General features: G+C 37.3%; 1 protein-coding gene and 1 long non-coding RNA gene across 7 annotated transcripts in view; both read right to left on the reverse strand.

Moving 5' to 3' along the window:
• The window catches only part of LOC127939053 (leukocyte elastase inhibitor), a 35,306-nt gene extending 19,871 nt beyond the window's left edge, over positions 1-15,435 (reverse strand). For 3 of the 5 annotated variants that reach the window (XR_008148875.1, XR_008148874.1, XM_052536046.1), the window contains exons 1-3: positions 15,227-15,425; positions 14,664-14,842; positions 12,948-13,085 (exon numbers count right to left, since the gene is read on the reverse strand). Coding sequence is in view for 3 of the 5 variants with exons in the window: in XM_052536046.1 (XP_052392006.1) it covers positions 12,948-13,085; positions 14,664-14,842; positions 15,227-15,296 (387 nt within the window). In the remaining 2 variants the exon portion in view is untranslated. Of the gene's footprint in view, positions 1-11,587; positions 12,046-12,142; positions 12,311-12,441; positions 12,585-12,705; positions 12,824-12,947; positions 13,086-14,663; positions 14,843-15,226 lie in introns of those variants that run through there. The other 2 variants (XM_052536048.1, XM_052536047.1) reach the window with 2 other exon arrangements.
• LOC127939058 (uncharacterized) lies at positions 1,112-5,940 on the reverse strand. Of its 2 annotated transcripts, XR_008148877.1 has the most exons (6): positions 5,281-5,938; positions 5,114-5,179; positions 4,760-4,828; positions 4,485-4,582; positions 3,109-3,236; positions 1,112-1,648 (listed from the first exon to the last, which is right to left on the reverse strand). It is a non-coding gene; the product is annotated as an uncharacterized LOC127939058 (long non-coding RNA). The 2 variants fall into 2 exon arrangements; XR_008148876.1 differs by having other exon boundaries at positions 1,112-3,236; positions 5,281-5,940.
• Positions 15,436-17,461: the final 2,026 nt, after the last annotated feature.

A 17,461-nucleotide genomic window follows, 5' to 3' on the forward strand; every position in this document is an offset into this window, starting at 1 on the left:
TAGGCTACGTGTTCAAAATATTCACTGGATGTTCTGAAAGATGTGATTCTGCGGAAAATGTTTAATAAGAATGTTTGGTGGTGTTGCCTTATGTAGGAGTGTGAACTGGAGGGGGCTCCGCCCTGTGATAGGAGGTCTGCAGTGCAAAAAAGGACCGATTGACCAACACGAGTTGCTAAAATCGTTCATGAATGGCAAGCCATAGTAACATTTAATATATAAACCACACTAGTGTCTAATTTAACGTTACCATAACTTATTTTTTAGATAGGCTAGTGTCTTGTCAATTAAACGTACAGTATGGAATTTTTGGCCACCAGGGGTCACTCAATCAAAATAATAACATAAGACGTACTTTGATGACGTCGGGAAAGAGCGTAAGGCTCATGCCAGATGTTGTTCATTGGAACATGCGCTCTGTCACTCCCTATCATTCCTCACTCATTCTAACTTAGTATTTTGACAATCACGTCTTTTCGAACAGAGAGATATAGACGGTTTCAACGGCAACAACATAAATAAACGTTACTGCGCATGAGTGCTTTTGTGGACCTAACTTAACTTCCGGTAGACTTCCAAATAGAACCAATAACAACAGCCAAGTCCCTCTAGAGTAGATATTTTTTGATAACAAACAAAATGTTTGCTGCGTGGATCAGGCGGACTTATTGAAAATGCAAATTCATTATTTGCCAACAGGAGACCCAGATAGCAAATGACATGTGGCCCAGTTCTGGCCCACATCTCCCATATTCTTCTGGCCCACATACCGCGCGGAATGACGGCGATGACTCAACCTGAGTCTGGCTGACATATGTCCGCCACAACTGAACCAGATCTGGGCCACATCTCAGAAATGGTGTGGGTGACATCTGGGCCAGATCTGGCCCAGTTTTGTCAGACAGAAGTCAGCCACAACTGTACCAGATCCATGCCGCATCTCACAAATGGCATGGGCGACACCTGGCCCAGATGTCAACCACGTCATTTCTGAGATGTGGCCCAGATCCGTCCCAGTTGTGGCTGACTTCTGGGTTAGATATGGCCCATATTTACCCTTTCTAGACACAAAAGAATATGTAATTCATCCAGAATAAAGAAAACACTCATGTAGTCTAAACTGCTTTATTAAAATATAAAAATTAGACAAATAAATATACATACATGAATACAACTGCATGTATAGATATAAAACAAATACATTTACATTATTACAAAATAAAAAATACAGATAAATATTTATAAATATAGTTAAATACACATTAACATTACATTTACATTTAGCAGACACTTTTATCCAAAGCAACTTACAAATGAGGACAATGGAAGCAATCAAAATCAACAAAAGAGCAATGATATACAGGTGCTGGTCATATAATTAGAATATCATCAAAAAGTTGATTTATTTCACTAATTCCATTCAAAAAGTGAAACTTGTATATTATATTTATTCATTACACACAGACTGATATATTTCAAATGTTTATTTCTTTTGATTTTGACGTTTATAACTGACAGCTAAGGAAAATCCAAAATTCAGACGCGGCAGAGAGGAGTGAGTATGAGAAACATTCAGATACACAGGCTGATTCAGTCTTCTGAATTGTGAGTAGCGAACATGCATTATAAACTTCTTTCAAATTAGAATCTGTTGGGGAGATAAAATGTGCAAGATAACGTATATGTACTAATAAAAACATCAAACAAAAAAAATTTTATCTTTTACTCTCCAGTACTGAAAGCAGAACTGATAAGGGAGCCCTTGATACTAGCCGCATTTCCACTGTCGGGCCAAAAAGTGGGTCGGGCGGGCTCATAGCCTCAGGCCAGTAGCACGAGGCCAGAATAGTGCAGCGTTTCCATAGTGGAGCTTGAAGCACCGCTGCACGTCACTAAAACACACCCTTTACACGCCTCTCAGAACAACTTCATGCAAAATTAATCACACATAAACACACTTATTTCTATTTTATTTATTTTTAACGCTTATGAAAATAGCCTGCTTATTCAGTCGAGTCTGTTTCTGTTTATTAGCCACAGTATAGCTGTCATATTTATAATGAATGATAATATGTCTATTTTTATAAAAGCTCCCGAACAAAAAAACATTATTAGGCTATATTCTTTTATGATAGGCAACTTGAGATAAACTCTCGAGACGAGGCTTGTGACAGATAATATAAGTTACTTAATAAATAAACGATTGTGATAGAGAATAAGAAGCTGACGTCTGATTTCTTCAAGTGGTCTTATTTTACCATGTTTACTATGGTAATATGTTTAGCGTGCATATCTTTTTCATCGCTTATACATATTTCTGCCTTGTATGGTGATTATCCACATTGGATCAAGTTATTTCAAAGACTCGCTGCTGACTGAAAGAGAGTTTTGAGCTCAACTTATTTAAAAAAGTGTTTAATGCTGGTGTTAAAGCTGTTATCTTTCTTAAATGATCAGCAGCGCAGACTCGCTATTTTTATAAAAGCTCACAAACAAAAATCATTATTATATTTTGATGATATGCAACGTGGAGCTAAACTCTTGAAACGAGACAACAGATAAAATGTTACTTTATAAATACACAATTGTGATAGAGAATAAGAAGCTGACGTCTGATTTCTCCAAGCGGTCATATTTAACATGTTTATTATGATAACGTTAATGTTTAGCGTGCATAGTCTTTTACATCGCTTATAAATATTTCTGCCTTGTTTAGTGATTATAATCCACATCGGATCAAGTTATTTCAAACACTTGCTGCTAACTAAGAATGAGTTTTGAGCTCAACTGATTTTAAAACGTCTTTAATGCCGGTGTTAAAGCTGTTATCTTTCTGAAATGATCCGCGCTGATGCTCTCCAGACACGGAGAAACTCCGCCTTTGTTCATAACCCCTCCTCTAGCCCCAGCTGGCCCGCTTTGGCCCAAGGTTTTCGTCGGGCCAAAAAACCCTGGCCGTTGGCCCCGAGGAAGCCCCAGCGAGGCACGATCAAGCCCCGGAAGTGACAGTGGAAACGCGACTGGCCCTGGCACGCACTAGCACGCCCGGTCTTAGCTCGATAGTGGAAACACGGCTACTGTGACACAGCTCTTTCAAATTAACATTACCTTTTTTGCAGTGGCGGTAGTTTGTATGTCCATCTATAGTTGCCATCTTCTAAGGTCTTTTGAGTACTGGTATCATCTGAAGTCCTCACAAGTCCTGCAAGTCCTGTGCTGTGCAGTTTCTAATAACCCTGGGATGGACATTTGCAGAAACAGGAAGGCAAAGGGAGAAAGATTAGCATAGCTGCTGTTCATATCATTTCAGGCAATGTGCACTTTTTACTATTTCATCAATGGAGTACATTGAGTACTATTTTTAATCTAGTAGGTTTAAACTGAAATAATTTTTCTAGATCCCTTAATAAACATATTATTTGTTGTCTGTTTTTGGGGAACAGACACAGTCTCTATAGAATGGACTGCATATGCCAGAGTAACATTTAATACATTTTAATAAAGTTTAACTGGGAGGAACATCATAACTGTAATTTACACAACCATTCAAGAGTTTGGGGTCTGTAAGATATTTTATGCCTTTATAAAAAATCTCTTATGCTCACCACGGCTCCATTTATTGAATCAAATTACAGTAAAATAGTGACACTGTGACTATTACAATTCAAAACAACTCTTTTCTATGTGAATATTATGTTAAAATGTCATTTATTCCTTTGATCAAAGCTGTATTTTCAGCATCATTACTCCAGTCTTCAGTGACACATCTTCAGAAATCATTCTGATATGTTTTACTGCTCAATAAACATTTCTGATTATGATCAATGTTAAAATACAGACGTGCTGAACATTTTTTTTTGTTGGATTCATTGTTACATAGACTCTAAACATTTTAATGTTAGTGTTACATGCATCAAATTGTTCAAAATCATCTGTTTCAAACAGTGTTCCTGTAGCTCAACTGGTAGAGCACTGTGCTAGCAAGCAAGCGCAAGGTTGGGGGTTTGATTCCCCGGGAACACATGATATGTAAAAATTGATAGCCTGAATGCACTGTAAGTCGCTTTGGACAAAAGCGTCTGCATAAATAAATGCAGGTCTTTTGAACTTTGTATTCATCTGTGAATCCTGAAAAATAAAATGCATCACGGTTTCTACAAAAAAAATGAAGCAGCACAACTGTTTCAACGCTGATAATAAGTTTCTTGAGCAGCAAATCAGCATTTCTGAGGGATCCATGTGACACTGAAGACTGGAGAAATGATGCTGAAAATACAGCTGCACATCACAGGAATAAATTAGTTTATAATGTATTCACATAGAAAACAGCTATTTAAAATTGTAATAATATTTCACAATATTACTCTTTTTACATATTTTAATCAAATAATTACTACAGAGGTGAGCAGAAGATAATTATAACAAATTGTATCAACTTCAAGCTTTTGAACAGTAGTGTACTGTATATTTGAGGTTTGACTTACTGTACTAGTCTTGTGGTCAATAGCATCTTGGAGATGTTGTCTTACAGTAGGTTCACTCCGACTCTGCTGGATGCAGCAGGCCATCAGCAATGAAGAATCTAGGAACAAAACAAGCAATTTGACACAGAGCCAACAATATTTAGTCTGCAGTTCCAGGTTTATTAGATGGAAACAAGCTAGAGCAGGTGAATTGCAAAAAAAAAATAAAAATAAAAAAAAATAACAGATTCATTGCGATATATGTTGTGAAAAAAATGCATATTAGGTTACTTAACCTTTTCAGCGCTTCCTACATCTCTGTCAGCAGCTCCCTTCAGAAATATTAAAATCTTGGACACTCCCTTCTGTTGTAGAAGGATTATTTTGTTATTCTTGAAATCGCAGAACAGTTTTATGTTTACCATAAAACATCAAAACAACTTTAGTTTTCTGCCAATTTTCGCGCTCCTTGATAACGTGACGTCATCGATAAACAGTAAAGTGTAAATGTTAAGGTTAAATAAATTAAGCAATTTCCAATCATCCATTGACAGATTACCAACAAAACAGTCAAAAGCTATCATCTACAGATGAAGATTTGATTAAAAGCCCAAACTTTCATAAATAAGAGCACAATAAAGTTATCATACCTGACGATACGTCGTCTGAAAACGGTAGAAATGCTAACGGACTTTTTCGAAGACATTAAACCATTCCTATAAAGTAAATAAACAACAGAAGCGAGTCAAATACAAGTAAGAGAAGTGTCAACAACAGTTATAAGTAATATTTGTGTGATTTCATGGACTTAACTCACCTGAAAACAGTGAAATCAGCGAGAAACGGGGTGTTTCCTCGTGACATTTGCAGTGTTGCGCTCCGTTTCCATGGCAACTCCATCCGGTCCGCGCGCACGCCCATGAAAGCACGTCACGAATTAAAAGTCACACGCTTACGTTACATAAACATATGAATAAACATATGCCCCTTATTTTTCTGTAAGAGGGGGCGCGGCCATTTGTAAATTTAATGTGTCTGGCTTTCGGTGTCATTCCAGCTATATTAACTGTACAAACAGCTTGTTTTGCTGTTTACTGTTGCAAACTGCTGTATCTTACCATGTTATTTTTAATGTATTGTCTTAATTATGAACGTACTGGTTTGTAGTGCAAACAGTTTTACCGTTTACTGTACTTTGTTCTTCTTGTTATTTCCCTATAACCATGACCATAAGTCTCACACATTCACATACAATTGTTTGATGGATAGAATTAGATCACTACATAATTCAAAATGTCATTCAATTATGATATTGCTAATTTAAAATTCATTTTGTAGTTCTATAGCTCAGTGCAAAATGCCAGGCCTGCACATAATAGTGGGACAAAGTGGCACTTTTATAGTTCAAGATTTTGTATTGTTGCTTTTACTAACACTCATATATGTGTGTGTGTGTGTGTGTGTGTGTAAAAGGTGCATCTTGAAGAAATGTGAATATCATGAAAAAAGTTCATTTTTTGTAACTTTTTTTATTAAAAAGTGAAATTTTTATATATTCTAAAGATTCATAATTTTTTTTTTTGATGATTAGAGCTTAATTTAATGAATGTAATGATTGCATTTAAAAGTAAAAAAGAGTTCAACAAATAATATTTAATTATTTAAAATGATTTTTAAAGAAACTTTGTCCTGTGGTGTGACAGTACAGGTGTCACAATGGAGGACTTTTTTTTTTTTTTTTATCACACCAAAGGACGTTTCAGCCTTTTCTGTCAATTATTGACCTTGCTATTCCAAGCTAACCTGTCATTAGTGGCAAGCAAGACACATTTGCTAAATTTTCTAGGATTATGTAGCTTAACATGCACTTTTTAATTAAAAATATATATAATTTAGGGGTGTCATATTAATGCACAACAAAGCATAAAACATTTGTAGTGGTTCCGAAAAAGTTCAAAGGACATCCCAGACAGCAACATAGTATTGGCCCAGATCCGGCCCACATCTGGCCCGCATGAAATCCATGTGGGCCAGATGTGGGCCAGACCTGGGCCGAAATTGCTTGCTGTCTGGGATGGTGTCACACCAGAGGACATGGTACAAAAATGTAAAAAAAAATCGAATAACATTGCAGCTTCATAACAGGTCCGTGTAGGTCAAATAAATGTGTGTATGTATTTATATTACGTGTCCTGAAATATTATGGGCGTCCAGTACTCAAAATAGTTTTAGAACCACTGACTGGTCAAGTAAGGTGATCTGCCAGGACGTGTCAGAAAATGGCACATCTGGTCACCTGGTATAGGCCATATCTGGCCCACATACAACAAGCCAGAACTCAACCTAGAACCGGTTTGTCACACACGGGCCAGATCTGGCCCACACACAGCAAACCACGACTCAAATTAAAGCCAGTTTGTCGCACACGGGCCAGATCTGGCCCACACACAGCAAACCACGACTCAAATTAAAGCCAGTTTGTCGCACACGGGCCTGATCTGGCCCACACACAGCAAGCCACGACTCAAATTAAAGCCGGTTTGTCGCACACGGGCCTGATCTGGCCCACACACAGCAAGCCACGACTCAAATTAAAGCCGGTTTGTCACACACGGGCCGGATCTGGCCCATAAACAGCATGCCACAACTCAAACTAAAACCGGCTTGATGTGTGTGGGCCAGAGATGGCCCATATAACCTCTGCCGTTGCCAGAACTGAGCCAGATGTGCCATAGTTGGCCCAGATGAGGCCCGGATATGTATGCTATCTGGGCGATGTTTTAAAGCATAGACAAAGCGCGAGAAATAGAGGTTTCCCCAGTAACAGCTGTAAACGAAGCAGAGCTGGTACGCTCATACGCTGCTATCAGGCATATAACATGCAAGTCTTCCTTCAGAAATACAGCGATATAAAAACACTTGTGCCTCGTTTTGATATTTAAACATATAAATGTAAGGAATTATTATTATTATTAAACGTGCAGTACGTAACGTTACTCATGTTTATTCAATGAAGCCTTTTTGAAAAAAGATCAGTTTTAAAATGAAAACAGCGCCCGATGAAACCGTCTATATGAATTATGAGACCCCAATCAAATCAATATTCCATCTAGCTAGCAGTAATATATGTTAAAAAACACGTTCGCCTTTCATTAATAATTATAATTACGTTATATCGAACAAGTTAGAGAACTGCATTTGAAGCTACTTTATTCAGCTAGATATAGAACAAATGTAGATTTACATGAAAGCTAGTCCGTCTGCGTTTTACACAAGACATCATCGTTTCACAAAATATACGGATAGATAAAGTTAGCTGAATGGATGCATACCTGTTTATCAGAATGCAAGCGAGTTCGGCAACTCTCTGTAGTTTCAGCTTGTCACGAAGCGCTCTCTATCTTGGAAATGCAACTCCAATATTTACCTGTGTCTTGTTGCTTCTCTTGTCCCAAAACCATCTCGGGTCATTTATTTCACCCGTGCGTTTGCGCTTCACATAACGTGCAGGCAAAGCATAATCATGATCCATAACTAAGTTATTGATTGAGGTTTAAATACGAATATAAACAATATAAATATAAAATATAATAGTCTCGTTCAAGGCTACTTCTTTTTCTTCTTCGTCTCGTCTTTGTTTCTGTTCACCTTTGTATTTGGCGGTTCCACAGGAAGTTAGATAAACTAGAGGGGTCAAAGTTTATATGACATAGACGGGCGACAAAACGGAAATAAAGAAACGTGCCGTGTCTTCGAATTAAACTATAATTTTCTCCGGATTTGAAAGTTCGTGGAAACTGTCGGGATGATGTAAGTACACAACTAAAAAAAATATATAACATAGATATAGTGATTTCTGTTTTTTTTTTAAGCAGAAAAATTACATATTGCGCCTTTAAGTACTCATTCATTAGTGCTTATTATTTAGGCACTAGTGCTTTTTTTTGGGGGGGGGGGGGGGGGTACTAGTGTTTTTTGTAAAGTTACTAGTACTTATTAATTAGATACTAATACTTAATATTAGAAACTCACTTTTATATTGTAGCTAGTAATTATTTTTTTTTTTTTACATTTTTTCTTTGACTTCCATGGGGATTCGTCACTGAGATATTAAATATTCAGTTTTTACTAGTATGTATTTATCTAGTGACTAGTACTTTATTTTTATGTAGCCTACTAGTAGTTATTCATTAGGTAGTACATATTTTTTGATAACTAGTACTCATTCATTAGATACTAGTACCTATTAAATAGTAGTACTTATTTATTATATACTTGTACTTATTATTAGACAGTATTTGTCCATTAGATATTAGTACTTATTATTTTAGATACCTATTAAATAGATACTAGTACTTATTCAATATACTAGTACAAATTTATTAGATACTAGTTCTTATTTGAAATGTTACTAGTATGATTTTTTATTTTATTAGTACGTTTTTTAATTTAACTCCAAGCCATTTGAACTAACTTAAGACAAGTAAAAAAGCAGGTCTGACTAGTAAGATTATGGAAACCGTTTTAACCTTTAATGAAGCGAATGATCTCAAAATGGTCAAGCGGCAAACTAGACACGGTAGACGCGAATTTGACGCTCTATTCGCATTTGGTGTGAACACAGCATAATGATGTTCCAGGAAATACATCTTTTGCATAATCTTTTGCTGTACTTTGTTCCAAAAATAGTTTCGGAAAGTTTTTTTCGAGTATGGCTCTGTGTGACGTTAAATGGAGCGGAATTTCCTTATATGGGTCTTAAGGGCACATTTCCCGGAAGAGCGCGCGCTCCCGTATAGCAGAGCACAGACATTCACTGATCAGAGCGAGAGACCGAATTGTCACAAAAGAAGTGTGTTTTTGGTTGCCAGGGCAAGACAACCCTGCACAGATTACCAAAAAAAAAAAAAAAAAACAGCATTAAGGGACCAGTGGATGGAGTTTATTTTTACAGCACATCAACGGAGTTGTGCAAGTGTTTGTGTTTGTTCCCTGCATTTCGAAGATGCTTGTTTTACAAACAAGGCCCAGTTTGACGCTGGATTTGCATCTCGTTTATTTCTTAAGGATGATGCAATCCCAACTAAAAAGGGTCACGATCGTGTGTTGGAACCGCAGGCGGTGAGTAAAACTGCTTAAAATATCTCTGTTGTTAACTTCGCTATCGGCGTGTAAGCACATCAAGTAAACAACATGCGATGTTGGCATCAAACTGCACTTTCCACATGTACACCTTTAAAGAAAAAAAAAAAAAAGACGACATAAAGTGGAACTTATTCATTTTCCAAAACCGCTAAGCAAATATATACAGTTTCAATACATACCACATAGAGACGTCCTGCTGTAGTCGTTGCTGCTGCTGCTCTTGTTAAATTTTAGCCTCTGGATCTGATTCTTGATCATAAATATACGGCTGAATCTGACTGTTAGCCATGGTTTGTTTTGGATGATGGTTTTTTCCTCACGGTAATGTCACAGTTTCCAGACGCTCTCAACGCAAAAGCTTACGCGCACTCGTGATTCTTTAGCTCCACCCACACGTCACGCCGCTCGTGTTTTTCCGGGAAAAAACGGTACAGACTATCTTTCTCTTATAAATATAATAAAACTAAAGACTTTTTGGAGATATGAAGGATGCAGTACTACTCAATAGGTACTCAAGATTAACAGGATATTGAGTGAAAACGAGCATTTCATCCCCACTTTAACAGAATTCGCCTACAAAAAACAACGCGTTTGGACTACAGCCCTCTAGTACCTGCAGTAATGACGTCACTAAAACAGTTTTTAGACTATCCTCCGCCCACATGAACACATGTTACATTTTAAAATATTATACAAAATAATCAGATTAAAATTAATCAGAATACTTACTCCTGCTCACTCACGCCAAAGACCTCCCTGCTCAAGCTCGCCGTCTCTGCAAGATTAACGATGGCAGTTTGCACGCACAGCTAAGATTTACATCTGTCAGACAGGTTGCTGACTTCATCAAGCTTAATTTGAGTCTGTGCGTCAGAAACGGAAGTGCTAAAAATAGCTAAAAATGGGCTTGACTTGTCTCAATTGAGTTCCAATGGGGTCGCTGTTTCAATTTTTTTACTATGTGAAAACAGCAGTATACTGATGGTGAATTGTGGGAAAAATACTGTTTTTTTTTTTACACGCGAAACATGAACATGTTATATTGCACACTGTAAACACAATCAAAGTTTCAAAAAAGCGCGAATAATGGGACCTTTAATGTAAAAACATTTAGTGTCTACACCACCACTGCTTTATGCAAAAAAATAATAATAATAATAATAATAATAATAATAAATAAAAAGGTTACATACAGCCCCGAAATTATATTTATTGTTTTTACTGGAGGAAAAATAGGAAAATAATAGATAATAAAATTGGTGTCTAATCTCCATCCTGCCACCAGAGGTCGCTCAAAGACCAACATTAGGCTACTTTGTATAGGAAATTACAGCGTTTACAACAGTAAAAGTTTACTAGTTTGGCTTATAGATTAAATATTAAAACAGCTTTCAATAGTGTAAGTACGAGTATGTACCCCCCTCAAACTAGCCCTCCGTGGGTTAGCCTAAACTGGGTAAAGTGGTCGAAAAATGGCTCAATGTTTGTAGAATTGTAGAATGGACTGTTTCAAAACCCATACTTTTGTTTTTTTGCATTTGACCACTTGAAGTATTTCCAGTGTTTGGCCTAAATGTTCAATTAGGCGTCTGAACGACAAACTTTTGCTTTTCCGATGGGACAGACTTGTGTTAATTAATAGCAATTAAGGTTTTTGCACACACACACACACACACACACACACACACACACACACACACACACACACACACACACACAATTGTAGTGCTTATAATTGATAAAAAGCAGTTGCAGATGTTACTATGAAATCTCTGCACCATAACAATATGCAACACTTTAATGACATAATGACTTTGAATTTACTTTGTTGTCCCAGTCGACGGATTTGCTAAATAATTGTTGTGATAGTCAATAAATGCATTATCAAAAATGTGCCAAAAATTCCCAGCTAATTCAAATCAAAGACATTATTATATTAAGAAAAAAAAAATACAAAATGTGAATTATTGACATCTAAATAGTAGTATTTATTATTTATTTATTTTAGTGTTAGACAAACATCATATATTTAAGATGTGCCTCTGAATCTGCCGAAGAAGAGGATGCTGTTGGTGGTATTGTGCCTGATGAAGAACAAGAAGGGGTGATCTGCCATGAAGTGCTCCTCTCGTAACATACAGAATGCCACAATGGCTGCCGTAGCGGCTGCTGCCTCTGTGCCTTCCTCGTTTACATCCACATAGGCCTTGTGGGCCACTGTCGAAAGGAAGAGGCCACCCTGACTGCTCATGCCAGTCAGATCAGCCTTTGGACCCTGAAACACAGAGGTCATACCCATGCCCATCAATATTTCTGCTAAGGAGCTCTCTACCTCCAGCTTGAACTTTGGCAAGTGGACTATGATCTCTGTCTGGGTGTCCATATTGCTTCTGTTGGTCCATTCATTCAGCTTATCAAGGGTCAGCTCGCTCTCCAGCTGTCAAACACACATGCGCAAATTCTCAGTCTCTGAATATATGCAAGTAAACAATACAGTCAAGTCAAGCAGATCAATACAAAAACTTTTTTCTGACCTTAAGAAGAGGGTCAGAGCCATCCTGACTTTCCTCAGGAAGAAGAATCAACATGCTGAGCTCTTCTTTTATATATGGCAACTCCAGCACTTGTAAGCGGTGGTCATAGACATAGTTGAAGGGGAACTTTTTCTTCTGGTACATCATTTGCACAGGCCGGCGTTCATTCTGATGGAAGACAGAACACATATGATAAAGTGAACATGAAAAAGAGAATGACCCCCTGTCATATAGATATGATGTAGTATGCATAGTGTAAAGACATACAACTGCATTTGTACAATATTTTGCAAACAGACCTGGTTTATTTTAAATGGCATTTCTTTAGTGTCTTGAGCATTAAATTTCTGCAGCCAGTTCCCTTTGAAGTAGATGGCATTAACCAGAGCTAGCCGGGTCATTCCGGTCACCATTCCTGGCTTGAGAAGATCTTTGATTTTATCTACAAAAAACACAAGTTTGCATTCTTGACTTCACATCTTTTAAAAAAATATATTCAATCAACAGGTCCAAACTGATTCTTTAATCTGAAATAGAACTGTAGATGGAACTGATCTTCTCACTCTCTGTCTGCTCTTCCACCCATTTGTTAATGAGCTGTCGTGACTCGTCCGAAGCTCCAATGAAGTCCACAGCCTGAAGGTCAGCGTGGTACAGCTTCAGAGTGGACTCCAAATACTCCTGCAGGACGCATGACACCAATCAGCAAAAAATGACTCAAGAAAAACCTCTAAACTGGAATTTATAATGGAGTTTAAAAGAATAGCTTCATAATGTCCCATTTTTGAAGACGGAAAGGACTCACAGGTAAGAAACTGAAGGTTTTCTCTCCATAGAGACGGTTGGCCAGTCTAAGGATGTAGGAAGCTTGTGGCTTGTTGATTGCAGAGGTGAGGGTCTCAAAATGAGAGTGAACATCAGAGACAGAACTAAAGGACAAAACCTGCAAGGGAAAGAGTTCACATGTTAACTGTATTTTTTTTTTACACCGGAGAGACTTTACTAATAGTTTTACAAAATTGTCTTTTTTTTATTATATATTTCTCTTTTATTCAAAAGAAGAAAAAATGACCATGGTATGTTTACAGAATAAGCTAAGGGTGTGCGCTTAAGAGCCTGTTCTAAGCACATTTATTATAAGGAGTAAACTAAATTAAGGAATTTATCTAATTGTTGTTGGAGTCTAAAGTCATTATCTAGATGAGTCTGCACTTTCAAACAAATGATGGCAGCTAGCAGGCACAAGCTGGCTTTTGTGGCTAAAATCTTGAATATATTCTAGTTCCATTTCAGTTGTTTTCTCTTTTAAATCTGGATGCATTTTTTTCTATTTTGTAAGCTCCTTCTGAAAGAGCAGCTCTAAAGAGTGAAAAAGAGAGGTATGTGCAGCTGTGATCATTTGTTTACCCTACTCCGGCTCTCCCTCTCTGTTGAGTCAGTTGCTCACTGGTTGTATCACAGTCTGTGCACTATTTGGATAATGGAATGTCCTGCTATGTCTAGTTTATCAATAAATGCTTTGCATACAAATGCTTTGCATTTGATTTCAGCCCAAGCATGCAAATCTGCTTTGTAATAGATTAATGATCTACGCTTGAAGTCAGCATATAGGACTGCTGTACTGATGCACTGCTGTACTGTTGGGGTGGTGTTGGCACAGTGGATAAGACACATGCCTTTGGTGTGAGAGACCCGGGTTTGAATCCACTGTGAGACACCAATGTGTCCCTGAGCAAGACACTTAACCCCTAGTTGCTCCAGAGGTGGCAACCTCTGATTGATAAAGCAATTGGAAGTCGCTTTGGATAAAAGCGTCAGCTAAATGTAATGTAATGTAACTTGGAACATTTTCATTACTTCTATATGTTAGTTAGGCTAATATTTAACTGCAGTGGCTATACCTACAAAATACCGTAAACTATAGCTTTGCTACAGTATTCACCATGAACTATTGTAGGGCCAGTAGGTACTAACTGAACTAACTGAACCTGAATTATAATAGATTTTTCTGAAAGAGATAACATTTTCTGCAGTAATAAATAAATAGCTTTGGAAGTTTTATTGAATTTGCCACATTCATGGATAATGAACTGAAATTACACTGAATGATAATTCCAACTCAAACTTTCACACTTATATATATTATATATATATAATTCTCATTTAAATTCTCAAAGAATTCTACGACACTGATAGAATGAAAGTTTTTCCCCCACTAGAACTGGTTTAGATAAACTTGTAACAAAATCATAACTATATGCTATTTTTTTGGCTGTGATAAATGCGTCTCTGTGTTAAGCTCACACTATGAGCAAATATTTACCCTTTTGACATCTAGACCTCACCCCATTTTTCTGTCAAACAAGGTAATGTTCTCTATTCCTTGTTTTGGGTTGTGGTTTTGTTTTCGAGCAGGATTTCCCAACCACAGATTGTACTGTACGTGCAGAATGCAGACAATTTCTAGAATAATAATAATAATAACCTCTTCGCTTGTTCTCCAGATGCTTATACCTCATACCTTTGCCATTTCTTTGGCAGTCTCTCCTCGGGCTCCAAGGTAGACCATGCTGAGCGCTGCGCTGATGCTCAGTGGAGAGAAGAACATGTTTCCCTCAGCGTTGCTCGCGCTCAGAGCCCGATAGAGATCCAGAGCGAAGAGACTGTTAGCACGAGACACACCCTCCATGACTGATGACACTACGGATAAACAGCCACATAATTTATGCAACCATTGTTTAAATCCATATAACGCCATATTTTCACAAAAAGCAGTAAAAATACTGAGCAGTTCTAGACAGTATAAACAATTTATATGCTTAGCCTACGAATGTCCAGCGTTAGTACAAAAATAACTTTAGACTTCTGTCCAATCTAATAATGTAATGTACTTTTGTTTTAACATATGTAGCCTAATAATGTGCATATCACCGTAAATATTTCCCTTTTGCTCAGAAGTTTGATTACACGTCAGATAAATGCGGAAGTCCCAAAAACGGAGCGTACATTCCCATTGGAAACAACACTCCAGTTCCGAGCACCGGTTTTAGAGAATTGTATGTTTACAGATTAAGTATTACCTACCTTTTTTATAAAGGATGCTTGTCACAAATGTACGTCGTCTGAGTGAAAAAGAAACCTGCCCTAGAGTCATGCGATACAAGTGGACCAGCAACGCCCACACAGCGCAGAACAAACTAGACAGGCAAACCGCTGAGACATATCTCAGATTACTGCCTTTGCATGTGCTTCCCGTATTTTACTCCACAATTCACAACCCTTTATTCAGCCAGTTTCCAAAATAACTGAAACATTTGTTAGAATGTTTGAATACGTTTTCTTTGGGGGGGGGGGGGGCAAATAGCCTACACACTTTGTTTTGTCAACAACACAAGGCAGATGTAGGCCTATTCAATGAATGTGACAGCTCTGGACTAATCATTTGGACTTTGTGCATAAAGGGTGAGTCACACTATTGGGTTCACCCAGAGGTTCTGCGCAATAAAACCTTATCACAATAAGGCCTTTCACAATAGGGACTGTGTTTGTGGGGGAAGTGGTTTTCTGATAGACTTCTTCAGTCTAGTATTTTCCTGTAAATGTATCAAATAGTTATTTTTTCTTGATTGATACATTGAGCAAATATAGTATTGATTTCTTCAGGTTATGAGATTGCTACCAAAAGAGATAACTCCAATCAATTGCCATGACAAGGAATTATAAATGAAAACAACATCTACAATGTCAGTATCTTATATTTATATATTTGCACATTAAGTACAGACTGAGCAATCAGATGAAAACTGGATATTGTTCTGCTAAAGTTACATACACACCACACACATGCACACACACACACACACACACACACACACACAAATAAGGCAATAAGGCACAAAGAGTGCTTCTTAAGGACTCAATGGCAACACATTACTGACAAAACTAAAATAGATAGTGTAGGAAAATATATCACAACGGTTAGTCCAACCTGAAATGAAACTTTTGTCTGCTCTCAAATCTACAGCAAACACAAGAACAGCATTTGGAGTGAACATGGAGCGGCACAACAGTGCACCATTTTGAGGAATCTGAACATTGACACAACAGGGTTGTGCAATAATACTGTATATATTTTTAGAGGCACAGGAGTCAAAAATTTAAAAGCACTATTTAAGGGGCCCTGCACAATCACATTTGTGAGTCACTAGATGGCAGAATGACTCATGATTTGTATAGCATGCATGTGTATCTATTGAAAAGGCCTTTAAAAAGATGCCAAAATATTTTCTCATTTTGAATTTTAGTGTCATAAGAACTTGTTTTTACTAATGTTTATTGCATAAGCACATTTTAAAGATTACAATATGTCCGTAACATGTGGAATAGCAGTTCTCGGTTCGGTGTGCAGGATACTGTGTTTTTTACACAGTACTCTCTCTCTCTCTCTCTCTGTCACACACATACACACACACACACATTCAAACACACACAATTGCTACTCTTGAATTACACACAGACAGCAGCACTTAAACATCAGATTGAGGTTTAAATAAAACTCTTCATGTCAGCACCATGGTTTGCTGTTTCCACACCTCACACTGCATGCATACTTCCACTAGAGCATTTGTGTGTGTTTGGTGTTAATTAGTTCTAGTAGGTCCCCAGAAGTTAGCTAAATTTGAAAACCTCCCTTTGGGGACATCCCCAGTTATTAAATTAATTCATAAATAAAGCAAATACTGTTTTTGGCTAATGCTAAATGCAAATGTTTCCTGTTAGAGTTAATGTTTGGAAAATGAATAATGTGTACAAGCTTAATTTAAAGCAATGGAAATCTATAGTATGTTCTCATTTAGATACCTAACTAAATATGTGAGGACAGAGAAGTAGTGGTTGGAGGTAAGGGAGAAAGGCTGGCTATGAAAATACCTTGTGTAACATTGCTCTATGACTGACAGACATGCAGGCACACACTGCTTTCTAAATGTACCAAACATCTGCAAATATACTGAAACACTTACTCCACCAACACACAGACAGACAGAGATATACTCGGCATTTAGACACATACACTTTCTTGACCTTATTCTGTTTTGATTTTCTGTTATATGACCATAAAAAACTTTTAAATGTATTACATGCTCATACATGTTTATGAACAGACAAGAGCAGCTGCAGTTTAGCTTTGATCCTGGTATTTTCAATGAGAACACAATCCATATACAACAGAAGTGCCAGCCCATAGCATAGCTAACCTATAAGCTAAACTATTCCAACACAATAAAGGAATATTTAATGCTTTAACTACATGGACACATA

This window comes from Carassius gibelio, chromosome A20 (genome assembly GCF_023724105.1).
Source record: "Carassius gibelio isolate Cgi1373 ecotype wild population from Czech Republic chromosome A20, carGib1.2-hapl.c, whole genome shotgun sequence".
NCBI lineage: Eukaryota > Metazoa > Chordata > Actinopteri > Cypriniformes > Cyprinidae > Carassius > Carassius gibelio.